Here is a 27,362-nt window from a genome sequence, read left to right on the forward strand (position 1 = left end):
GAAATTTTGTTTGTTTTGTTTGTTTTGGTTGTCAGGGACCCGCCTGTAGAACGGAGGTTGTTGTATGTCAAAGAAAAGAAGTAATCAGGCGTCCACCTGGAGAACAAGGACAAAGAAAGGAAGTAATCAGGCGTCCACCTGGAGAACAAGGACAAAGAAAGGAAGAAATCAGGCGTCCACCTGGAGAACAAGGACAAAGAAAGGAAGTAATCAGGCGTCCACCTGGAGAACAAGGACAAAGGAAGGAAGAAATCAGGCGTCCACCTGGAGAACAAGGATAAATAAAAGAAATAGAAATCAGGCGCCCACTTGGAGAATAAGGGAATACAATTGAAGTATTGAAGTCAAAGGTCCGCTCATATGACAAAGGAGCACCCTTAGAATCAATAAAGCTTTCTACAACAGAAGTCCCCAGCATTCAACCAAGCTAGAAATAGTAGAAGCTCGCCTCAAGAATGCGAGTCAACAGTCTGGGATGATCAACAAAAGCTGGTCACAAAAACAAAAGCAAGAGGAGAAAAGAGGGGGAAAAGAACCCAAAGTACGAAAGTGGAGAACAGATGTGGTCTGCTCAAGAACTAGCACCTACAACTAGCAGTATCAAGGTTCAAATCTGAAGTCTGTATGAAGCACCATTCAAGACTCAAGACCAAGTTTCAGAAGACTTACAGATAGGAATCTTTGTAACTAGTAGCTGATAGGCTTAGTTAGTCTTTTTCAGTTTTCATTTTTGTTGTAATGACAGGACCGCGGACCGGAACCTCAACGGAACGGCACCTCGCTCGGCTCTTCACCTCGGTACACTTTACCATCTCTCTCATTTCCGAACTACACGTGGCCTGATTCCTGTATAACCAAGGATATGTAGGCAGCTCAGATACCAGGGCTCGGTCACATTCCCTCCCTTTCCTTAGTGTAGTCCGTCCAAGTAATGGTCGGGTCAAAAACATGTCTAGTCGTTCTTTGTCGGAAAACTCTTCGTGTTTCCAGTCAAAGAGGGGCAGCTGTAGACACCGGATTTTTGACCCTCCCCGAGAATTTTCACATTTTTAGCGTGAATATGTGAAATTGGGGCTAATATAGCCATTTTAACTATTTTACTTTATTTCGTCGCAAAAAGAAAGAATCACAAAAATACATATATAAATTTTAGTTTATGTATTTCTCATAAACTTGAAAAAATACAAAAATTGCACTTTATTTTGGTACTTTATATAATTTCGAAAATAACCAAAAAATGTAGTTCTATTAATGTTTTGTAGTCATCTTAATTTCTTAAAAATACAAAAAATATTACTTTATATTTTTTACCTTTATACAAAAACGAAAATTAAAAAATAGTTTTATTGATATTTTGTAGTTATTTTAAATCTTGAAAAAATATTAAAAAAAGATATAGTTTTGTTTTAAATATTAGTCTTATTTTTGTAGTTATTTTACTTACATAGGATTAGTAAGCAACGTAGTGTTCTTATTCTCGGATCCGGGCAAAAGAATAATATTCGGGTTCAAACTACCCGCTTTTAGGCCTAATTTTCGGACCTAGCCCATAATAATCCGAGTCCGCCACACGTGGGGAACACGGACGGAATCCCATACACGGGGAACCCCACCACGCGTGGGGAACACAAGCCTCGAACCCCACCACGCGTGGGGCTCATTTTTCTGGACAAATGGGCTAATATACACGGACAGAAAAATTGAAAAAGGGGAGGGACAAAAAAAAAATTCAAAGGGAGGGAATTTATGTTTCCACTGTTCATCTTCTTCTTCAAAAGAAGAAGAACCGAAGAACCCTAGCAAACGGACCACAAAACGACCACTCCTTCTTCCTCCGTGAATCCGCCATTGTCACCGGCCCCTACTCCCCCACGTCCAAACCCACCGACCAAACGACCCGCCATAACCATCGCCTTCACCAGTTTCACGCCCAAACACCTACACTAAACGGACCCTTCCACCACCAAAACCACCCTCGACACAGTCCAAACACCACCACCCCTCACGTCCAAAATCACCAGCAACCCGACGCTTGAACCACCGGCCCCGTCGAGCAGCAGCAGCTACTGCTGCGACACCTTCCCTACTGTCCAAACACCACTCCGTCACCTTCCCGACTGACCAAACAGTCCACCAGCCATTACCGTTACCAGCTAGGCCACCAGCTCCCCGCCACCCGCGAAACCTCCCCAGTTCGACAGCTCCACGCACAGCCCGAACGAAAACCAGCCGTTTCACCATTTCCAGTCCAACGAGTAGCTATCGCTGCGTGCCAAGCAGTCGTTGCTGCGTTTTCGGGCAGCTGTTGGTTGCCGCGATTCTGCCTTGCCGAGTTTTCTGTTTTCCGTCGAGGTCGACTTTGGTTCGAGCTTTCTGTTTTTCCGGTGAGGTTGCTTTTGCTCGTCGAGGTGTTTGTCCGAGGTTTCGTCATTGTTTCCTCGTTTAGTGAGGTCAGGTTCGAAGTTCCGTCGGGGGCGCTGTTTGTCGTTCTAGGTTTGTCGAGGTTCGAAGGTTAGTGTTCTTCGTCCTTTGTTTCATTTCGTTCGATTCGCATATTATGGTTTAAGATGAATGTCAACAATGCAATTTTTGTCGTTTTTGTTAAAAATGTTCATCTTATGATCAGTTACTGCATATGCTTAAAGTAAATGTGAGAACATATTGTGAACTTAAGTTTTTGTACGAGAATGTCTACTTCTATGCATATATTTGTGTTTATTAAGGGAACAATTTGACATCCAGTGATTTGTTGCGAACATATGTGCTCGCATATATTATGTACTCTCGTTGTAATAGGTATGTGAACGTCTGAATGAAAAATCATGACTACTAGCGTTTAAACCTTATTTCTCATTTTTTAGTAATAGAAGTTGGGTTTAATAACAATAACAATACGTTAGCAAAGTTAGGACTAATAGGAACCTTATTAAAATTCTTAGAATTCGGGACAGGCCGCTTAGCGAATTTCACGGCCTTTCCCAAAATAACAATACGCTAGTTGCTTTAAGCGCGTATTTAATAATGTTACCTTCTTAACTCGGGTGCACATTTATGTGACCCAAATCCAAGTCTCAACGGAGTCGAAATGTGTTTCTAATCACGGGTACATTGATTGTGACGTGGTCTGAGATGCATTTCCATGACGTTGCAAATTCTTTTAAAAAATAATAATAATAAAATGAGGCGAGCCTCGCCAAATAAAAGGGACAAATTGCGGGGCCCTCACAAAATATATGTATTAAATACTTAGATTCCGGGACGGGCCGTTTAGCAAATTTCACGGCCCTACCCCAAAATAATAATGCGCTAGTTGCTTTAGGCGCGCCTTTAATAATGATATCTCCCTAAATTCGGGTGCACATTTATGTGACCCAAATCCAAATCTCAACCGAGTCGAGATATGTCAATAACCACGGGTGCATTGATGTAACGTGGTTCGAGATATGTTTTCACGACGTTGCAAGTCCTATAAAAATAACAGTGAATGATAAAAGTGGTTAAAAGATAAAATTGGCACATAAGTTCACATTTGTATAAAATCAGATAATCGAGCCGAATATAACAGTTGAGCGACCGTGCTAGAACCACGGAACTCAGGAATGCCTAACACCTTCTCCCGGGTTAACAGAATTCCTTATCTGGATTTCTGGTACGTAGACTGTAATATGGAGTCATTCTTTTCCTCGATTCGGGATTAAAATTGGTGACTTGGGACACCCTAAATCTCCCAAGTGGCGACTCTGAAATAAATAAATAAATCTCGTTTCGATTGTCCTTTAATTGGAAAAAACTCCCTTGTACCCGCCCGGGTGCGGAAAAAGGAGGTGTGACAAATACTCCATATTATATTCCCTATGTTCAGTTTATGTGAACCTATTTCCTTTTTGGTCCGTTTCAAAAAGAATGACCCCTTCCTAAATTTGGAAACAATTTAGCTTAAACTTCCAACTCTACCCTTAATGAGAAATATTTATAATCACACAAACACTCTGGACCCCTTTTTGACTTGTTTAGGATCGCAAATTCTACAAGTCTTTATTTTTTCTTGAACTCCGAGCTTAGTCAAATAGGTTCACATAAATTGAAACGGAGGGAGTATCATAGCAAGTTATTTTATGTCAAACGAAATATAGAATAAGAATATATAGTAATATAGAAATTAAAATATTTAAATACTATTATTTTATTATTTATTAATCACCATATAAAAGTTTGTTCATTGTTAGTCACAGTATAATAATATTTTCATTATTTTGCTTTTTAAGTCCAGATTATCTTATCATCCTTGATAGGATTAGTAAGCACGAAGGTAGATGTTATGAGGTTCGTGATGTTGCAAGGGACACGAAAGAGAGAGAGAGAGGAGGTGTGTGGAGCTCTCCGGTGAATTTAGTTCTGCGCTCCTTTTTCTTCCTCTTGTTTTTTATTGGATTAGAATTGTCTAAATTGGGTAAAATGGTTGAAGCTTTGGAGCTGGCTGCACAGTTTCGAATTATTTATGTCCGACTTTAGTTAACTTTTCATATCGTCTATGTTGTGATTGTGGAAAAGGAAACTGGTTTCTAGCTTAGAACGGAGGTGAAATTGGACAATAAATTTGAATATTTATCGAGAAATTTTCAAAAATCACTATGTTTTAGTGGTTATTAGTCAGTTGTAACTACCATTTATTATATTACTTCTTATAGCTATGTTTTTAGGTTTTTTAAAGTGTATTCGATGTATTTAAGCTACTGTATGAATACAGTAGCATTTCTATGTGTGAAACAGGGGATTACAGCTAGATAGATTTTTGTATTCGACTGTATTCGCGACGTGAAACAGGAGATTATAATTGTTTTTAAACGGAAAGTGAATCAATTAACATAATAGACTCCTAATATAACTCAACAAACTCACTTATAACACACAAAATTTATATTTCCAGCTATAAAAAAGATTCTCAACCGAAAAACACTCCAAAACATAGCAATCTTCAGATAAAATATGCTGAGTATTTTTCCCAGCCGATAAATGCAACAAAAACAGAGCAATTTAAATATATATATACATCTGAATACATAAATTATATTAATTAAAAATATATATGAATACATTTATGGAATACAACGAGACAGCGAATACAATGAAATACAGCGAGATACATTGAAATACAATGGAAAAAAAGACAATGAATACAATGAAATACATGGAAATACAGCGAGATACATTGAAATATATTAACAAAAAATTCAAGTTGCTCAACCCCAAACTCCGTCATCTTTGTTCAAGAACAACCCTAATGTCGTCTCGTCGAGAGGGCCGCGATTCTGACTCGAAACGTCACTGTTCCTGTTACCATAATACCCTCATGTGCGCTTCAAAAAACCTATTCTTTACAATTGAATTTGAATAGCGCTTGTGGATTGGGACGGAAAACCCCAGATTAGGCAGAACCCTAGAATGACAAAGAGAAGAGGAAGACGGAGATTTATATAGAGTTTTGTTTCTAAATTCCAGATTGGTAATATAATCTGAAGAGAAGAGGAAGACGCAGAACCCTAGAACCCTCATGTTTCGATCCGAAGTAGCAAACAATTTTCTAGCATTACAATGCTTTCCTCAATTTTTCTCTCTTATTCCCGTTTCAATCTATATTTGGGAGAATTGTGTTTGGGAGAATTGTGGTTGTATTCATGCAGAAAGACTGGAGTTGAGAGAGAGGGAGTGGAGAAAAATCTGAAAGGATGAGAGAGAAAAATAATACAATGCGTATTTTATGGCTTAAGAGTAGGAGGTGACCATAAATAGATATTTGGCTATAAAAATCAAAAGATAGCTATGAAATATTATTTTTTAAAAGGATATTTATTTAAAATAAATAAGGTATCAACCTTTATTATAGGAGGTAAAAATTCCATATTTATTCCATAATGATAATAACCTTAGATGAGAGCTTCGTTTTTCGTGGGTGTACCATTTTATCGTGGCTTATCATTCTCATAGTTATAAAATTTATTTTATCATATGTGTGTGTGTGAACGTGAATAGATATCAGATGAAAGAAACAGCGGATAATATGGATATCTATATTATCAATGACTTCTTGAATATGTTCACTTTTGGAAGAATTCCTAGTCTCTGAAACTTGAGGAACTCCAAATTTGAGGTTTTACAAATGTAAAAGCTAAATCTATTAGTTATTCATTTTCTAAATGGATAATATAATTCTTATCCATATTTTACCCATTTTTAAAAAATTCATTATCCAACCTATTTTTTAGTAGATAACTAGTATTAGTACTCGCATGATGCACGAACACAAATATCAAATTATAATTTGAGTTATTGGAATTACCTTAAAATTTAAAACTTCCAGATAACATGTTTCTTTTTATTTATATTTTTATTTTATATCTGTAACAATCTAATTCCTTGATTTAGTGCTTGTATTTTATTTTGTGGTCAATATTAAATAATACTAAACATATCACGTTTGTGATATGTCTTGTTTGAGCATATTATTTAATAAAATTCTTACTACCACTTTATGTTTCACTGCAAATTCGAATAAGTCTTATCCTTCTACATTTTCACCAAAACAACTCTCTCTTTAATCTTTGCTTATAGTTATTGCATTATCTATTACTTAATAATGTTATATTCATGTGATCTTTTATTAGCTTAGCAATTGACTTGATATCTTGCTTATTACCCTTTTGATAAACATATATAAATATAAATTTTTGTATTCCTAGAATTTAATCTATTTTTGTACTTTTATCCTCTTACTTGGAACTTTATTTTCATTTAAATCTTTCAATAATATTTTTGAGTATTATTTAATTATTTAATATGCTTATACTTAATTAATTCAAAGTATAAATATTCTCACACTATCTCTATTTTCCTCTTTATACATCCTCTTCCCTACTATGAATTTTTAATTAGTTTTTTACATTAATATTTTACCAATAAACAAAATATATAATATCACATTTTATTCTAAGTTATAACTTTGAATTAGTTTAAAATATTAATAGATAATTTTTTTATTATTATATTTTAAATCTATTGAATTTTCTTATAATTGTTTTTTGTATCACGTGTAATTAAATTTTCTTTCTCTTTTAACGTTAGGATACAAATAGACTTTAATTTTTGTTCATAAAATTACCCACACGAGATATTTATTTTGTATTTTCTTAGTTTTAATTTGTTATCCAATTTTTAGTTTTTTATCTAGTAAAACTTTAATTTTATAGTCCTATCCATAATTTGAGCATTTCATTATAATTTTAATCTAAATCTCAAGTTCAATCGTCTTTCCCTTCTATTTCTAATATTAAATATTTTTAAATTTTTGATTATTGCTATTAAGTTACCTAAATATATAGTATTTTATTTTCTTATGTGGCTTTCATTAACATGCCTCTTTATTTAATATCATAATCTGTTTATATCCTTTAATATTATTATATAAATCGATGTATGATTTTTTAATCTTGAAATAAATATTTATTTTATTTAAAATTAATATCCAAAATTATCAAATTGTTTAAATTTATTAATAATATTTTAAGCATTATATATTTACTTTATTTTTTTTAACTATTTTATTTCCCTTCTATTTCTTAGTATTAATATTTTGATTTTTAATTTTTTTTTAATCTATTAAACTTCAGTTATGTGGCCTTATACACATCATGACCATTTTTATCATACTTAAAAAAAACTTTTTTATATCAAATTTAAATAAGTTTTATCCTTTTTTGTTCTTTATGATAGAAATTTTGATTTTTTTCTCTGTTTGTTTCTCATTTTGCTATTGTATATTCAATACTTAATATTATTAACGTTGTCATATGCTTTTTATTAGTTTACTTGAATTTAATATCCACTTTTATCACATTCATTTTAATATAATACAAATAATAAATAAAAATTATTTCAATAGTAACTTTGACTCTATTGTTCATACTCTTAAATATGAATTTTCTTATCATATTAAAAAAAAGTCCCATCTCAAATTCAAATATATCTGATTCTTCTATTTTCTCCATTGGACCACATTTCCAAAAATCATCTTATACTTTCAAACTTAATCTAGCAATACTCGATTCAAATATTAATCGTAAAAACTCTAATTGTTGCAACAATATTTTCATTATTATTTTAAGAAATATTTATTTATGTATAAAATATTTATTGTATAAAATTTTAATTAAAGATACCTACAGTAATGTATATTGTACCAAAATAGGGTCAGTTAAAAAGCTTGATCAATTAATTAAAATTCGTCCCTACCATAATTTATTTCATCCCTACCATAATTATACAAAAAAATATTAACTAAATTATACTACTAATAGAGATTTGTATCATAATTAAAAAATAATTCTTATTGAACTACTACTTCCATTAATTATGTTTCCATTTATAATTCAAATTTTTAATGTTGTCTTAAAATTGCCAAGTGACTTTTTTTTAGCTTGCCACTTGGGTTAATGTCATGCGTCACTACTCTCCTTTTAATATAATATAGAATATAGATTATACTACTAATAGAGATTTGTATCATAATTAAAAAATAATTCTTATTGAACTACTACTTCCATTAATTATGTTCCATTTATAATTTAAATTTTTAATGTTGTCTTAAAATTACCAAGTGGAGCTTGTCACTTGGCTTAATATCATGTTTCACTACTCTCCTTTTAATATAATAATATAAATATAGATATGGGTGAATAATTGTTTTGACACGTCTTAAAATGCTCATGCTTTACATTATACTCTTCCTCCACATTGCGCGGCCTCTACACTGCACATTTCATAGACGCTCAATTGCACTTCCGGTTTCCTTACACTCTTTTAATCGTCTCTCTTTCTACTCGATTTATGTGCTTGCTGGTACATTTATAAGGTGAGTTTAATTTTCGGAATCGCTACTGGATAGAAACTATTTACATTGTAATTACAAAAAATTATGATTGTTTGTGCGAATTGAAAGCCAGTGATTTATAGTCGGCCCTAATATTTCATGATGCAAATTGGGAGAGGGAGACCTGAAACAATTGAAGACCAAAAATTTTCAGACCATTGTCGTTGGCTGGTGTAGTAGGGAGATTTAATCTCCACATAATATTCAGCATTTTTGCTGTTAATTTTATTTTCCTCATAAATAATTATACAAGGATTAACATCAGTAAGATAGTGTTCCCACGGTTTCTTGCAAAATTTAGGGGCATTTGCATTTATACCCGCTTTTTGGGTCACGTTTTAACTTGTGCTTGCTTTGCAAAAAAAATTGCAAGCGTACTCACTTTTTCGCGTAACTTCAGCATACGGGCTGAAGTAGCAAAGACAATCATGCAAAACTTCAGCATTCTAGTAGATGGGCCTGAAGTAGCAAGTGTGCTGAACCAAGTGTGCTGAAATTTTTGTTTGTAATTGCTGAACTTAAGCATAGTAGCTGAAGTTTTGTTCTTCATTTGCTGAAGTTTTTATTTGTAATTGTACTAAATAAGTTGAAGTTTTTTTGTCCTGGATTCATTAGTTTTGTCATTAAGCTTTTTCAAAAACATCAGCAGAAGATGCTGAAGTTATTTAGTTCATTTGTAAAAATTTCAGCACTAAATAAGCTGAAGTTCTTTTGTCCTGGATAAGCTTTTTCAAAAACTTCAGCAGAAGATGCTGAAATTATTTAGTACATTTGTAAAAACTTCAGCTTTGTCTTGGATTTATTAGTTTTGTCATAAAGCTTTTTCAAAAACTTCAGCAGAAGATGTTGAAGTTATTTAATTCATTTGTAAAAACTTCAGCACTATATAAGCTGAAGTTTTTGAAAAAGCTTTCTAACATACTAGATAAATAATCAAATTCCCAACAGTATCTAAATCATAACTTTTGGAAACAATAAACGTGAAAAGAACAGAATTATCATTGTCTACTAACTTACGTACGTAGAAATATTCACAAATTATTGTCTACTAACTTACGTAATTATTTATAATTTATTTTTAAATAATCTAATAAACATATTTATGGCAATCATCCCATGAACTGAAGTTTCATAGCAGCACCAACAGCAGCAGAAGAAAGAAGAAGAAGAAAACAAAGGAGGAGGAGAAAGGGGGCTGAAGTTGTTTAAAAAGTGGGTACAAATTAAAAAAAATTAAAAAATGGGTATAGGTTAAATGGGGGCGACCAAATAGGGCGCCCCGTGCAATTTTTACAAAATTTAGTGATGTTTAGATAGCATTGTTTCAGAAAAGGTTATTTTGACTTCCAATGGTCATTTCTTGACCTTTAACGATAATTTATGAATGAAAAAAAAACAGTTGTAATGTTGGTTTTTGTCTACATTAGTCATCTTTAGGCTTTCGATGGTATTTTTTAGATCAAAAAAGGATCAAACGAATAATAATTTAGGAAAAATGGCACTGTATGGCCGCTATAAATATAATAGCTGAAAAAATGTATAAAATTTATAATTTTTTTTTTGTATATATATGCATTCTATATGTTATCACTACTAGAAATTCGGCAAAAACTTACCAAGAAAAACCGACCAACTTTGATCGGTTTTCCAAAATATATATATATATATATATATATATATATATATATATATATATATATATATATATATATTTTACGAAACCGACCAAAGTTGGTGCAAAAATGCGGGAAACTATTTTTGAGTCCCGGCAAATTTATTTTTCAAGAAAGCGACCAACTTTGGTTGGTTTTGTAATTAAAATAAATAAAAATTAATATTAAAAAACCGACCAACTTTGGTCGGTAAATTCGGCCGGTCATTTTAAAAAACCGACATACTTTGGTCGGTAATTTTATTTTTTAATAAAATCGACCAACTTTGGTCGGTTATTTTTGTACGAAAATACAATTAAAGAGTATAAATAAAAAATAAGACAATCTTAAAACAAAATGCACCAATGGTCTAGTGGTAGAATAGTATCTTGCCACAGTACACACCCCGGTTCGATTCCCAGATGGTGAATCTTTTGATTATATAATTAAAATACCGACCAACTTTGGTTGGTTTTTTTTTTTTGCAATATTTTTTTTTGAATTTAATTGACCGACCAACTTTGATCAGTATATTAAAACGACCATCAAAATACCGTCCAAGCGTATTTGGTTGCATTTTGGTCGGTAATTGGCCATAACCGACCAAAGTTGGTCCGTATTTATCGTATTTCTAGTAGTGTATATACAAAAATTATACAAATTTTATACACTTTTTTGACTATCAAATGTAAATAGTTTCTGGCGTGGGCTAAAATTGATAATATCTCAATAATTTATGTGGAACAACTATTTTTGAGCTGCTTTTCATCTTGCAAAATTTGGAAAAGGAATAAAATTTAAAAAGCACCAGAATTTGTATTAATTCTTTCAGTTTTATATTTGCAAGAATATATAAAATACTTCATTATTTTTCCATCTTATACGATATTTTTTTTTTAAAAACTAGGGAATACGCAGTCGCTATCCTTCGGATGCGCTTTGGATAAACTCCGTTATAGTACAATAGCGAGCTAACTACACTGAAGAGGTAGACCGCACTAGACAATCCTCGTATGGTGAGCTCGACCTGCGACACAAAGAGAGTGGCTATCTTTTTATAGTATTTAATAACAATTTTAAAATATCCATTTTACATTTAATAGCATAGTTTTTATATTCACTAAAATCTTATTACAAATTGAGCACGAAGTCACAAGTGTCGATTTTCTACTCCGTTCGGACCTTAGCTAGTTTGCATATAAATGGGAGTATTTTGTCGAGATATCTTCATTTATCATATGACCAACTCTCCGTAAATTCATTTCCCAAAGTTTTTTCTCTCAAATTGTGGCATAAAATGTGTTTACACACACTTGATAAATGTATTTATATCCTTAGCATTCAGTGCTGCAACATCAATTAGGAATTTCGTATGTGGTGTCATCATTTTACTGAGTGGATATATATGTAGGTATTGCCAATTTCGTAGATTGTTATTAAATACAGTGTCATTTTATTTCTTTTTACTCTTTTCTCCAATCTATAATCATTTGGGAGAGGGAGAGGGAGGGGGGAAGGGGAAAGAGCTAGTACAGGCCTTGAGATTGATTTATAAATGAGCTCGATCTGCATTTATCATTAGTGTTTGAATTTGTTACCTCAGTGACTTTCATCTTCTTCGTTGGGGTATTCATGTCGTCATATGAGGTTAGGTGCTTCTCTTCTTAGTTTAGGAGATCGAGTGGTTCATCAAAAAATGCCCCTCATGATTGATTCTGAACGTTCCAAGTACTAAACATAATGCCACAAAACATAATTCAAAGAAGTGGCCATAATTAGGCATCCTATGCATTTGGCTTCATAACTTCACACGAATACAACTCTGTTGTGTTTATGTCCCGACTAATCACCTATACCTCGGAGATGGAGATACATATATTTCTTGTGAATTCTAAGGATATCCAATCTCTCTGTTCGAGAGGGAATAGGTAATACTATAAATTGGAAAAATTACATACGCTGCAATTTTTACGTTACTATATATGTTTGACTTGCAAATGGTGTATTAATTGTCATGGCTGTACCAAACATAGATACTAAACATACAGGAAGTGCAATCCATTTTATCTCCAAGAGTTGGAAATTTTGCAGTTTGATTACTCATAATTTCAACGTCCATCCCTGAGTCATTCATGGATAGAGGCTCTGAAAAGAATTTAACCTTATTCTTTCTCCTTTATGATTTTTAGCTACATTTATCTGATTTTTTTGTAAAACAAACAAGATTTTGTCAAATGAGTTCTACTTGAATATTGATTACGGTTCATCTCTGTATTATGAGATCGAAAATCCATTGTCTTTTGTCTACTATCATTCAGTTGGGTTCACCTTTCCTCTGCTACCATTAAGAATACGGCAAAGGGCTAAATATACCCCTCTACTTTTAAATATTATTCACCATTACCCTTTGTTATACTATTGGGCTATCCATACCCTTACCGTCATACTTTGGAACAAAAATACCACTATTGTCATACTTTGAAACAAAAATACCTCTATTTTGGATGGAGTGCCACGTGGCAACACCAAATTAAAACGACCAATTTCTTTTTTTTTACCCGATCCGTTTTTAAAAAAACCCACAACCCGACCCCTATTTTCATTTTTTTCCAGTTTTTTTTTTAAATTTCAGTTTTTAAAAAGCAAAAATATTTTGTTAAAAAACAAAAAAAAATCTGTTTTTACAAATTTCTTTTTCCAGTTTTTACAAAACAAAATTCTTTTAAAAAAATGGAAAAATGAAAAAAAATATTTTTCAAAAACGAAAATATTTTGTTGAAAATAATGTTTTCAGTTTTTAAAAAACGAAAATATTTTGTTAAATTGTTAAAAAACGAAAATATTTTTTTTCTATTTTTACAAAAAAAAATCAGTTTATACAAATTTGTTTTGAAAAATGTTTGTTTTTCATTTTTTAAAGTTTTTTTAAAAAATTTTTTTTTGTAAAAACTAAAAAAACAAATTTGTATAAACTGAATTTTTTTTTTGTAAAAACAGAAAAAAAATATTTTCGTTTTGTAAAAACTGAAATTTAAAAAAAAACTGGAAAAAAATGAAAATAGGGGTCGGGTTGTGAGTTTCTTTCAAAACGGATCGGGTAAAAAAAATGGGTCGTTTTAATCTGGTGTTGTCACGTGGCACTCCATCCAAAATAGGGGTATTTTTATTTCAAAGTATGACAATAGGAGTATTTTTGTTCCAAAGTATGACGGTAGGGGTATGAATAGCCCAATAGTATAACGAAGGATACAGGTAAACAATATTTGAAAGTAGAGGGATATATTTAGCCTTTGCCGTTAAGAATAAAATGTAAAGTTTGGAAACCATTTTAAATTTGTTTCGAAAGAATTAAAAGTTAAAATGGTAGGTCCAAATGGTTGGGAATTGTATTCCAAGTGTCTAGTGTATATAATTCTCATGCTTGAATAGATAACCAAACATCCGTTATTGTCCAGCGGTTAGGATATCTGGCTCTCACCCAGGAGACCCGGGTTCAATTCCCGGTACCGGAATTAATTTTTCTGATAATATCCTTTTTTTTTAAACCTAAACTCACTTGCAGCAAGCACATCAGGTTACTAATTTCAAGGTGAGAATACTGACTCTGACAGAGTCTAATCTGAACCCTAAAATCCTACATGTTTGGTGAATGCACGCCGATGGTACAAGATCCTAGTATTCCGAATTTTTGCTTCTAGTCTATGAAGAATTTCACCGAACTGACTACATATTCCACCATAACCAAATTTAACTTGCATTAATCAACAGATAAAAAAGAAAAAAACATTAAAAACACGGAACTGCTAGTTTAGCGCTCATCTAAGTTCTGAATACTAATGCCAAAGAAATTGTAAACATAACATGATTGGTGAAGTCAATAGCTTCTCAAGTAACAAAATTTTCCAAAAAGTGCTATTTCCATATAGCTTCCACCCGCTTCAGCAGCAAAACTTTACAAAAATCTGGTGCTGTTAGCAAAAACATAATTTAATACTTAGTACAAGTCCACCGACTTCAGCAGCACAAGTTTACAAAATTCTGCTGAATAGAGTTCAACTTTTAGCACAAGGCCATGTAATCAGCTATTCACTAACAAAAAATAGATCTAAAACCCCTAATTAACCGCATCCAATCTCTCATCAGCTGTTGAGGGTGGAAAGCACGCCTCCAGTTGCAGTTGGAATAACTACTTCCCAACCAGGTCCTTTGAGAGGAAGCACACTAACACATGATTCAGTGTTCCCATCCTCACTGGAAGGACCAACAACTAGATCACTACGGTCTAAAATCCTCTCCAGATCTTCATCTGTGACATCTGTCTGCACCAACTTGTCCTCCTCACTATCTTGATCTCTCATGAGAGCCAACAAGTCCTCCTCCTGAGACATCAAAGATCAGTTAGAAAAACTTCAACCATTATTTTCTTCTACTCAGTGCCACAAACGATCAGATACATCTCAATATCGTAGCGTACATACCAAAAACCACATAAAAGAAGGGTTCAATGACAAAAAACAAAGGTAAAACCGAGCACATGTTCAAAAAAGTAATGAGAATGTTAACTAGCAATTACAATCAGCTGAAACCATCAAAAAACAACTACAACAGTACACTATTCAAAACGTAGAGGAAAGATAGCAACTCATTGACGCATTATAGAAGGAAAAGGGAATTTGCGACATAGAATGAAAAGTAGAATCTAGTAGAGGGGAAAATAACACTAACCTCCATAACATCCATGGAAGGTTTGCTTCTTTCTTGCTTAAATTGTCCTTTCCCGATTACCACCTGCTCAAGCTTCAACTTGCTAAAAGCTCTTTTGAGGATTCGACCCTGAAGCACAAACACTTTCTTTATTACAATGAGCAATAAAGAGATGCAAACACAACTTTAGTAGCCTGAATCATACCTCCACAGACAAAGCTGTGGAAAGCCTGTAAACATGAACAGGTTTGGTCTGACCAATTCTATGACACCGATCCATTGCCTGTAGATCCATTTGAGGATTCTGAAAAGGAAATGCATAGTGATCAGTCTAAATGGACATCAATTCACAAATGCTACAAAACATCGAAAAATAGTACAGCATAAAAAGAAATCAAAAATAAGAAAAAGCAAATGCGATGCAATAACTATTGTTCTTTTTTAAGAGAAGAAATTTTAAGCGGAGCAAACTTCAGTGAAGGTAGACAATACAACAGCAGAAGTGTGACATGATAATGCAAAGACATGGTAAAAAAGGGATGAAACCAAGCGAAAACCTTGGCAAAAACAAATGAAAAGCATAAGGGGGCGTGAAGAAGATACCCAATCACTATCATATAAAATACAGGTATCAGCAGCAGTCAGATTGATACCAAGGCCACCAGCTCTAGTACTAAGAAGAAATATCCTGTACTTGCTGCTAACATCATTGAACTCCTTGATCTGTTCCATGAACAAGTAAATACAAACAGATCAACTTCATTAAAATCATTCCAGATAACGAACTAGATCAGGTAACCTCCCTAAAGCCCATTCCAATAGCACATAGAATTACAACAAGAGTCTAAATTTTTTAGAGGTAGTTCAAGTGAGACAGTAAACTAATGCAGCATTGAGAATAGTCAATAAGAAAGATGTCACATCAAAACCAAAATACAGCATCATAGCACTACTTGATATCAATAGATTCAATACACAACCAAAGAGATGGAAACTTTGTGATTTAACAAAAAATGAAAAGGTCAGCAGGTGAGGTAAATCGGAAAAAAATAAAAAGACTTGCATATATTTTGTATTTGATAACAAGAGATTATATCAACAAGAGATTGTAGAGAATAGAGTGAACCAACTTAGAGTCCAAAAGCAAATACTGTATCAACAGAAATCAGTAATCCTAGGCGCTTCCTCTTGACGATAATGACAGTTTATTGGTCCATCAATAGGTTTATTCCTAGGGAGAAGTGAAGTTCCACACACAAGCAGAGTTACGAATACTAGAAGGTTATCAGCAGATCAATGGTAATAGCCAGATGTTCATAAACACTCTTGAAGATTATCCTAATCACATGGCCATAACAGCTCACAACTTTTGTGAGCAAGAAAAGTTAGATTGATAGAACAATTGAGACCAATTACCTGTCTTTTTCTTTCGTCCAATTTCACACTGCCATCAAGCCTACAAACATCGAATCCTTTTTCACTAAAATAATAGTGCATTATGTCCAGTACTCTAGTCCACTGAGAGAATATCAGAACCTGTTGGCAGTTAACGAACTGAGTTTAAAAGTTTGAGCAAAGTAGGAAGACAGAAAAGCTCGAAGCACCAGACAGCTTCACATACCTTGTGCTTGCGAGCAAACAGTTTTGTTAACAGTCTGTCCAGCAAAATAAACTTGCCACATTGCTCAATTATTTGTTCCACAGGTGGATAAAGAGCTGTCAATGAAAGAACAAAAAAAGCTATTACCAACCGGCACATAATCAATATAATCGGTTCCACAGATCATCCATCACATACGAGAACCGTTGAAGACGGACTCCAAGAGATCAGGATGGTTGCAATTCTTGCGAAGTTGAACCATCAAATTATTAAGCTTTCCTTTAAAACCATGCCCTGCAAAATTAGCCAGATAAGGCATTAGGACTGCAAACTCTAAAGGGCCCAGGAATAACTAAAGGCCTATGATGGTACATAAAAAAGGAATTCACTTCATTGGACAAAACCAACATAAAAAAAGATATGCTCCAAAATAAATTGGAGATGCTATAGTGTGGTAAAAGAAAACCAGTGTTTTATTATAACAGAAAATATAGCAGAGATAAACCAACTCAATTCCCCTCAGGATAAGATACATATTAACATTTTGTACTAATACCAGTGGACACATTCTCTGTAAAACCAAAAATCTAAAGAGATAAACCAACTCAATTTCAGCAGAACCAGTTACATATTTATGATTGCAGTATTTCAGTGCACACATTATCAATCAAACTGAAAATCTAGACGAGATCAATCAACTCATTTCCCTCCAAATCAGATATGTATTTAAGATTGCACTAATTACCAGTGGACACATTCTCAATCAAATAGCCCTCCAGTGTCCTATTAATTAGGTGTTCCTGGAACTTTTTCTGGTATTCAGTCATGGTAGCATACAATATTATCTCCTTCTTACGAGGAAGCATTTGCTCAACATCCACTTTCATCCTCCGTAGAAGAAAAGGACGTAATATTGCATGGAGTTTGGCCACAACCTGCAATTGTCACATTATTATGATAAATACTTTAAGATGGAAAAAACATGGTTATAATACTGGAAAATATTCACTAAACAGATGATAAACGTCTTAAAACGGATAAGAAGAGGCTAGGCTATAACACTGGATAATATTCATACTTGTGCTCTCCTCTTTTCTTCCATTTCTTCCTTTTCTGATTCAGTGGTGCACTTCCCCGATAGATCAAACCTGATACATAAAGAAACCTCATTACACTAAAACTCTTCCTGATTGACATTCACTTAGGTTTAACATAACGGAAATTGGTGCGATAACTAATAGTGATAGACCCTACTTTGAGACTCCTATTACATGCACCTACATTCTGCTAGACAAAGTACAACACATCTTCCCCTTATGAACTCTGACAAGAATCAGCATAACTACTGCGATGTAAGTGACTAACTCAATGCAATTGCAGCACGTATTAGATTCCTTTGAACAAACCATCATATAGAAGTCAGCTACCAGAAACTGAGTCACTTTATGCCAACTGAGCGATTAGAGGCTATATGCACAGGATATCTATTTAAGGCTATGATAACTGTGCTAACCGTTTCGCTGATATGATGAGTTAGACAACCAAATAATTTTAAGGATGCTGAAACAACGTGGCTTGCAAATTTAGCAAACGGTAACCACAGTATTGATTGAGCAGATAACTTGAAATCACATGTATATTTCTATCATAATAACACACCTCAGCAGTTACAAGAAAGCACTTTAACCAAAATAGTCGGAAATAATCAGCTGATTACCATGACTCAAATTCATCGTGGGAAGAGAATATGTCCGGTAAAATGAAGTTCAACAAGGACCACAGCTCAGCTAAGTTATTATGCAGAGGTGTTCCAGTTAAAAGGAGCTTGTTTTCAATGGGCAACAGCTTCAATTCTTTGAACAATTTGCATTTTGAGTTCTTTAACCTATGCCCCTTGGAAAGAAGAAAGCAATAGAATTTCAGCACAAAGTACAAATTGAGCTGCTTCCTAAATGAAAGAACAAACCTGTAGACAGAAAATTTTACAAAATATTACTAGTTTACAAAGTAAACTGTCAATTGTCGGTACCTCATCCACCACAAGATATTTCCAACTGTAGTGCCTCAGGCACTTCCTTGCATCACTTAATGCAACTTCATAAGAAGTAATTACAATGGGAAATTTGGGACCTATGGTCCTCGGCAAGTGCTTCATCCTTATCTCATCCCTCTGATTCTTGTCACCATGGTAGATGATTGCATTGATTGAGGGCACAAACCTTTTAATGGAAAAAGAAAAGAAAAAAAGGTATGCCTTTAGTTGCATACAAATGACACAAGACAGTTTCATCCCAGAAGGGAAGCAGCTCCACCAATACACAAACAGAACATCCAGTTAATTGCAGAACAATGAAGATGTCAATGTACCTCTCTATCTCATTCAACCAATTTGAAAGTGTAGACAAAGGAGCAATGACCAAATAAGGGCCATCCAAACCATTCCCCTTCAAATGAGCAAGAAAAGCTATTGTTTGAATTGTCTTTCCAAGTCCCATTTGATCTGCTAGGATACCATTCAATCCATTTTGCCATAATGAGATCAACCACTTGACACCTTTCAGTTGATAAGATTTCAATTTCCCACCAGTCAGCAAGGGCACAAGTTCGGCCTGCTCTCTCTCGACTCTCTCTTCCTCCGTGAGGGTTGAATCTTCATTTGAAACATCTTCTTTAGATCTTGTAAGCATGGCAGCAACAGCTCTCTTGGCTTTCCTCTGCATAAGTATTTGAAACCATTTCAAAGAAATGAAGGCAACAAGCAGCTAGCTTGCAATTAAGAAAAGGAAATAACCTCCAAAAAACAAGATTCTCAACTTAAATTTCAGACATGAATAAAAGGGCCACAGAAATGTAAAGACCTACCGATGCATGCCATTCTGTTCAAAGCAATACTAATTTTATTTATTTAATTATTTCCATGATGCAAAAACAAAACTAAAAATCATCCAGTAAGAAAATCAACTCAATAGTGTTATGTCTGTATAAAATTGTTCAAACATGCTCAACTAATCAACTATAGTTCTAAGTCTGATGACATATTCAAGATATAGGTAAGGCTTCAGGAGGCAAGAAAAAGGTATACATTGTTGTAGCCTGTTGTCGGCTTTCGTTTCGAGCCACGGCCTCTTTTGTTTTCATTGACACTTTTCTCTTCACCTTCTATCTGATTCTGTTCATACAAAGAGAAGAAATGAACTTGATAAGCAAAAGAGTGTCAAATTCTCCACATGCAAATTATAGTTCTTCAGAAAACTCAGGGAGATACCATATTGATGTTATCCATATTCTCCAGCAAGAACTCTGAATAAAGTTGTGTCTGGGTAAGAAGCTCATCCAACTTGGTAAATTGAGTTTCATTCAAACTGGGCGCCTGCTTGAGCTCATTTAATTGTGCCTCTTCCTCCTTTGCACATGCTTTTCTCAGAATTCCTTCCTCCTCCATGGATTCAGGTATATGAGTGACATCCTCATTTTCAGCATCACAAACTACTTCCTCCAATTTAATGGCGGGCTCCTCTTTGCAGGTATCCTTCAAAATGAGAGCACACAATGTGATTCAGAAGAAAATACAGCAGATAGTTCTCCTTACACCAACTGTACAATTTCTAATAGTACACTCGGAATGAGTCTTCAATACTTTTTCTTCAATCTGATGGGGTAATAAACATCCATCTAAAATCATAATAAACGAAAGACGGTACAAGGACAGCAATAAAAGTGAAAAAATACAGGACAAGCTTAAATCCCCATCAGGGAGGCGTTCCAGGATTCAGTAAATCTCCAAACAGAAAGAACTGGTAAGTGAATTCAGCCTGTGAATCAAACACATAACTGAAAGCAAGAAAAATGAGTATATATTCACTTCAGAAACTTAAGAAAGATCAACATCCTGTAACTCTTAGTTTAAAGCTTCTAAAAGCTTAGTTTTACCACAGGACATTTAATACTAACGAGTGATGACTAGTAGAATAAATATCACATTAAAAATTAATCTCACTTTGGAGTTCAGATCTGTGCTGCTTCACTAACTATTTTTTTGCTCAAGAAACCTCCTCTGGAGCTAACACGATACGACATTTCACCCAATGATTGAACAATAAAGTTACTATACTTCCTCATATAGGAGCTAAACAACAAAATACAGATCCATAAATGTAAGGGACTGAAGATTCAAAGCCAAAATATGTTATAACCAATAATATCTACAAACTAAACTTCCAATCGCAACAGCTGTAACCTTAAATGAAAGCGAGTAAGGGCAACGGCAGTGAGCAACAAAACTCAAACAAACATTAGAAAAATACATAAATAATAAATAAAAATACGAAATGATAAGAGGAAGAAGAAAGAGAAGAACAAAAAAGCAACACCTCATCTTCCAGGACGGAAACAGGAGAGTCCGAAGCTGTCTTGTCGTTGGCCACCATTTCACAGTCCAAACCCTAAGCTCCTCCTATAAAACACCATTACACAAGCAAAAACATTCCGATTAAACCAGTACGTGGCCATATCAAACGTCGGGCATCTATGTTCTTGCATTCCCTCCGAAAAACGGAAGAAAACGAAAATCAAATACAGTGACAAAATCATCAGAAAAATGCACCAAAAAATCACCCAAAAAAAGTAAAAAAATCCAGAAACAGTTGAAGCAAACGCACATACTGGAATCAGTTTCTTCGGCGAGCGGAAGAAAATAGAAAGCAATGGAGGAGACCAGAGAGAATGGGCTGCAATGGAAAAGGTGAACGGTATTTGCAGCAAAAAGGCAAGTAATTTTCTACACTTTATTAAAATTAAATGGTCGTGCTGGAAGACAAAAAGGCGGGAAACTGATGGTATAAGATTGCCCTAGGATGTTTGAAATAATATCGAGAAAGCCATCGGTGGCGTCGATGCGGATGCTGCGCATGTTTGTTCAAAAAGTTGAAGCTTCAAATAGTGCTCCAGCCCCAAAATATTGTCGCGTAATCCCCGTAAAATAATATTGGCTTGTCACATCCACAGCAGCGCAATTTAGGTGCTGTGAATTTAAAATTTGCGGAGAGATTACACTAAGAAGGAAACTTTCGTCTGCTTCCATGACCAAAGTAAGATAACTGGATTATCTAAATTAGCACTCCTCAAGAGTCAATCATATTCTAATTTGCATTACTCTGCTAATGTAAATTTGAATATCCAATTAGCTCGATCGTATACTCCAGTGCTATCATTAAGGAAGAAAGAGAAAGAAAGAACAATGATGTGCGGGCCAGTTTTAACTATCTCCTTTTACTTCTTCTTTTTTCGTAAATAAAAGAATTTATTAACAAATTAGCAATCTATACATTAAAAAAAATGTATCTGGACAACCCAGTGGAGTAGCCAACAATTTCTAATAACTCTATTCATTAGAACTCATTTTTGTTTTATTCAAAAGATATCGGAACCTTTTTTAATAAATCAATCAAAGAAAATGAAATGTTAAATCTTAGCTAAGTATAATAATCTCTAGAATAAAAGATATACAAGGAGAATACAGAGGATAAGATTTCTTTATCTTCTCAAGATGAACCCTTAAACAATAATGACATCAATCGTCTCCGTAAGCAAGTGTTATAGCAAGTATTATAAGTTAGGAAAAATGTCCAGAGAGCTTAGAAGGTTGTTTTACGCTCTATATATAAGGGATAAACCCTTTCTAAGCCCTAAAAGACAAATCATAGAGAATGTTCGAAAGAATATTCCTAATGTCCCATAATGGGCCTACACTGCTGCAAAAGTCGTACAGTCTCTTGTTTGCCTGTAGGCCGTCCCCTGCAGGATGTCGAGCTACGAGGATCTCGTCGTTTGTCGTACTCATCAACGATCGTGGTTGTTCAAATTTGGACCCATACAGTTGGTCCCTCCACTTGTCGAGGTTGCAACTTGGTGCGTCCTCGATGAGCGGACACCACTCGCTCTTATGGAGAAATTTAGTCTTACGAAGCGTCACGACTCGGCCAATAATAAGCGGTCAACATGCTTAACAAGACACTGGATAGTGTATTTTATCGGGAAATGACGTCATCTCCACGTGCGTCATCATTATGCGTGTTTTCCAGACATGGGTTGATGGCTTGTGCTTCAATTTCGATGCCATTCTGCAACCTTCCGTTTCGATTCTGGCGCCACCCTATCCTATAAATAGGTGGAGGTTTTGTTTTTTCAAAAACTCTTGGCCATTTCATTTCCGGTTAGCCTTTGTCATCCCTCCCGAGTTCGTTCTAACAACTTTCTGCTTCTTCTTCTCCTATTCTTCGTTCATAACCTTCTCCGCTGTTCTGACACTTTTTTCATCAAAAGGAATGCCAAGAACACATCAATCTCGTGAGGAGGTTTCTGAGGCCGCCACGTTGGTGAGGATATGATGGTAGAAGAGGGGGATAGTTTTCCCACAGTGGAGGAGTTGTTGCCGAGGCACCCCATGTCTCGAAGCGACTTCCTCAAGGATCCTCCTCCTACTCCTACCTCCGTGCTATCTGAAACGGAACAAGTTCATATTGACGCTCTCCATACAAAGTATAACATCCCCGCTCATGTTGACATGGTTCCAGCGGGAAGGGATTTCGTGGAAGTCCATAGACCTAGGTACTGCGCTTTTTACGAGTACCCTTTCGCGATTGGTCATTCTTTCCCCCTCCTTCCATTAGTGGAGGAGTTCTGTAGATTCTACCAAGTTTGCCCGGCGCAACTCTCATCATACACGCTTAAGATACTCTTATTGTTGACAAAGTATGCGGAGTTGGCGGAATGCGAGGTTACTATCCACCACCTCTTGCATCTGTTCTCGCGCAGTTTCCACAGGGGCACTATGGTGCATTTGAGACATGGTGGAACAAATGGGCTGATGGTTGGGACCGACGACCAAGCAAGTCGCAAGTTTTGGCATAAGTACTTCTTTGTCAAAATTGAACACATTGTTTCTGACCCCGCCAGGTTCCCGGAGCGGTAGAACGAGACTCGTAAGTGTCGCCACTTATTTCACTCTTTCTTTTCTTCTTCATTTGTCATAGGATTTGTTTGTTTCTCGTTTGCAGCTATGGGACGTCCACCCCGCCCTGTTGAGGGTATAAAGGATTGGGTAGCCCGTCTGTTACCCCATGCAGCAGAGACCCGAGATTGGCCCGCCTTTGTAAAAACGTTACAGCCCAAGAGTTTCATCAGGTAAACGTTTTCCCTTGTATCATTTCGTCGGTTATACATCGTCGTCTATTGATACGACTATTCATGACGACAGGTCGAGGAGCTTCCAGGTGGAGAGCACCAGTCCCTGCATTCCGACAGGTTGTCGCTGCTGCAGGGATGTAGTTTACTTTGACTGAATCTGTTCGAGGGGGTTGTCCTCAACCGATTCAAATGGAAGGTCCCTCTCGGGATATGGTCGTGAGGGAGGAGGCTTATTCCATACCGACCCCTCACCTCTTGGATGAATCCTCTAATGGGGACGAGTCGTTACTGAGAAAAATGAGGAGAATGGAGCTTGGGAAGGATGTGGTCATGGATGCCGGTAGACGTAAGGCGTCGCATACGGCACCTGTACCCACATTTATGGCTAACGCCATCTTAGTGGGGAGGTCTCCCTAAACAGAAAGGATTTACCCAGGGGCCGACTCCGTGCGCTCCGCTGAGGGTGGTGCGTCATCCAACGTTGGAGGAGGCCGGCATGTCGAAGGCGAAGGTGAAGGCTCGAGTTCAGACGTCGACCCGGAGGACGTTCGCGAGTTTGTAGGTCGCCATACTCACGTGGAGGTCAAAGTGGAAGGGTCTGATCGTCACATAGTTGTCCTGGGGGACTACAACCTGTTGTCGAGATGCGATTAAGTGGCGTCTGTTTTCGCCCCTCTATGTGCTTCCCCTAAGAGCGAGGTGCTTAGAGCGATGAGCGACATGGAATTGTCTCCGAATGTCGTCGGTATGGCCTTGCAGGTAGGTGTCTTTCTTTTCCTTTTCGTCGTTGGGCTTGCGTTGTTATTGCCGACTTGTCTTTTGTCTTAACTTCTTTCTTTTTGTGCTAAACTCTTATCATGGAGACTGAGCCCGAGCGTCGGGAAAGAAAGAGGACGACCATCTACGGGAAGATGTCTTCCAATATCAACAGTATCGCGCTAATCATCATGCAATGGCCGATATTTATAATCAGGACCCTGATTTTCAATTATTCTGCGAGGGACTCAAACAGAGGGAGGACCAACTAGCATGCAAGGTCGAGGAGCCGAGGGAGCGAGATGAGGAGTTTATGAAGGTTGTCGCCCGCAACAATGAACTTGAGGTCTCCCTTAAGGTGAAGGAGGATGAGCTTGAGTTAAGTAGGGGTGATGGTCGATAATGCCGACTTGCAAGCAAAGGTGGCCCATTTGATCGCTGAATTGGGTATGAAGGCAGTAGAGATTGAGGGTCATAAGGGCGAACTGAGTGTCGGTGCTGATAAGCTGGCGACTGCTATTTCTGGAATGGCGGCCTTGGAGAATGCCCTCCGTATTTGTAGGTCGGAATTGGTCGAAGAGAAGGAGGCATCTAAGCTTAAGGTAGCGGGGCTTGAGGGGCGTGTTAAGGAGTTGGAGGCGGAGCTTTTTGTGTTGAATGGGCAAGTGGCCTCGCTGAGAATGGAGGATGCGAGTTGACGCTCACAACTTTCTACATCTTGTGCCTCGGCCGATCCGGTCGTGCCTCGTCGCTTATATGTTGTGGGTCCATGCTGAGGTCCACCTTGACGTGTACAAGGCTTTTTATGCTGAAGGGAGGGCATCTAAAGCAGAACTTCAGGGCGTGCATGTCGAAGCTCATGAGGCATACGGGTACGACCCTCTTACACCTGACGGGGATGACATCAACTCCAATGATGTGAACCGTCTTACTTCTGACTCTTGGTATGAAGATGCGTAACCAACCGGGGATGATGTGTAACTTTTTGTTTGTACTTACTTTTTGCTTTGGGACTTTTGTAAGGGCATGCTTGAGCCCGTTGTAAAGATAGGTATAAGTAACATTTTGAGGTAATATAGAATTTGTTTCGCCGATTCGGTGATGATCTTTATAATATCCATGGTGTTCAGGGTGTTTGTCGAATTATTAAGCCGATTTTGCTTTGGGTGAGGTCGATCCCTTTTTCTTTTGCTAGTGGATTTAGCCTTTGGGATGCTACTTTCGACCTGTCGTCGAAGTGGGCTCCCATCGTGGTAAGCAAAGTCGAATGTATATTTTCGTCGATGGCCCTAGCCATTGGGATGTTACCTTCGAATTGTCGTTGAAGTAGGATCTCGTCGTAGTTCGAATGAGGTCGAACTCATATTTTGGTCGATGGCCTTGGCCATTGGGATGTTACTTTGAACAGGCGTCGAAGTAGGATCCCGTCGTGGTTCGAATGAGGTCGAACTTATATTTTCGTCGATGGCCTTGGCCATTGGGATGTTACTTTGAACTGGCATCGAAATAGGATCCTGTCGTAGTTCGAATGAGGTCGAACTCATATTTTCATCGATGGCCTTGGCCATTGGGATTTTACTTTGAACTAGCGTCGAAGTAGGATTCCGTCGTAGTTCAAATAAGGCCGAACTCATATTTTCGTCTATGGCCTTGGCCATTTGGATGTTACTTTGAACTAGCATCGAAGTAGGATCCCGTCGTAGTTCAAATGAGGTCGAACTCATATTTCCATCGATGGCCTTGGCCATTGGTATGTTACTTTGAACTAGCATCGAAGTAGGATCCCATCGTAGTTCGAATGAGGTCAAACTCATATTTTCGTCGATGACCTTGGCCATTAGGATATTACTTTGAACTGGTATCGAAGTAGGATCCCGTCGTAGTTCGAATGAGGTCGAACTCATATTTTCATCGATGGCCTTGGCCATTGGGATGTTACTTTGAACTGACGTCGAAGTAGGATCCCGCCGTAGTTCGAATGAGGTCGAACTCATATTTTCGTCGATGACCTTGGCCATTGGGATGTTACTTTTAACTGGCGTCGAAGTAGGATCTCGTCGTAGTTCGAATGAGGTCGAACTCATATTTTCGTCGTTGGCCTTGGCCATTGGGATATTACTTTCATACATTGGAGATTTGATTATATTCTTGTAGGAAATACATGTCGACTTTGTGCATACAATGGAGATTTGGTCATCTATATCCAGTCCCTTCATTACTCGGCCTGGAGATCACGTCGACAGGCGGGGTAATGAACAATACTTCGAACCTCGAGACTTCCCCCTTACCGCCTTATTAAAAACCTCACCGAGAAAACCCGATTGGGACAAAACCCAGATGAGGGAAAAAGAGTACGACTTAGGTGGTGCCTCCTTTCAAAAGTGGAAGTATTTGAGATGCGTGACATTCCAATTGTTTTGAGTAGTTTTCCTTCCATTGTCTATAACTGGAATGCTCCTTTGTTTGCCGCTGCCGTGATTTTATATGGTCCGTCCTAGTTTGTTCCCAATTTTCCCTCGTTAGGGTCTTTTGCTGCATGTGT

General features: G+C 36.4%; 1 protein-coding gene and 1 non-coding gene across 3 annotated transcripts; one reads left to right on the forward strand and one right to left on the reverse strand.

The window, feature by feature from the left end:
- The first annotated feature begins 14,015 nt into the window (after positions 1-14,015).
- Positions 14,016-14,087, forward strand: TRNAE-CUC (transfer RNA glutamic acid (anticodon CUC)). The gene has a single exon. It is a non-coding gene; the product is annotated as a tRNA-Glu (tRNA).
- Positions 14,088-14,423: 336 nt separating this feature from the next.
- LOC104223317 (ATP-dependent DNA helicase DDM1-like) lies at positions 14,424-21,662 on the reverse strand. Of its 2 annotated transcripts, none has more exons than XM_009774733.2 (16): positions 21,538-21,662; positions 21,250-21,332; positions 20,145-20,408; positions 19,962-20,048; positions 19,247-19,593; positions 18,909-19,098; positions 18,597-18,772; positions 17,958-18,027; positions 17,625-17,814; positions 17,078-17,173; positions 16,901-16,995; positions 16,696-16,815; positions 15,883-16,002; positions 15,485-15,583; positions 15,301-15,408; positions 14,424-14,954 (listed from the first exon to the last, which is right to left on the reverse strand). In XM_009774733.2, the coding sequence occupies exons 2-16, from the start codon at positions 21,304-21,306 to the stop codon at positions 14,715-14,717; spliced, it is 2,259 nt and encodes a 752-aa protein (XP_009773035.1). In that variant the 5' UTR covers positions 21,307-21,332; positions 21,538-21,662; the 3' UTR covers positions 14,424-14,714. The 2 variants fall into 2 exon arrangements, with proteins under 2 accessions (XP_009773035.1, XP_009773034.1); XM_009774732.2 differs by having other exon boundaries at positions 21,542-21,660.
- Between the last annotated feature and the right edge of the window lie 5,700 nt (positions 21,663-27,362).

Source organism: Nicotiana sylvestris, chromosome 2, assembly GCF_000393655.2.
Source record: "Nicotiana sylvestris chromosome 2, ASM39365v2, whole genome shotgun sequence".
In the NCBI taxonomy this organism is placed as follows: Eukaryota; Viridiplantae; Streptophyta; class Magnoliopsida; order Solanales; family Solanaceae; genus Nicotiana; species Nicotiana sylvestris.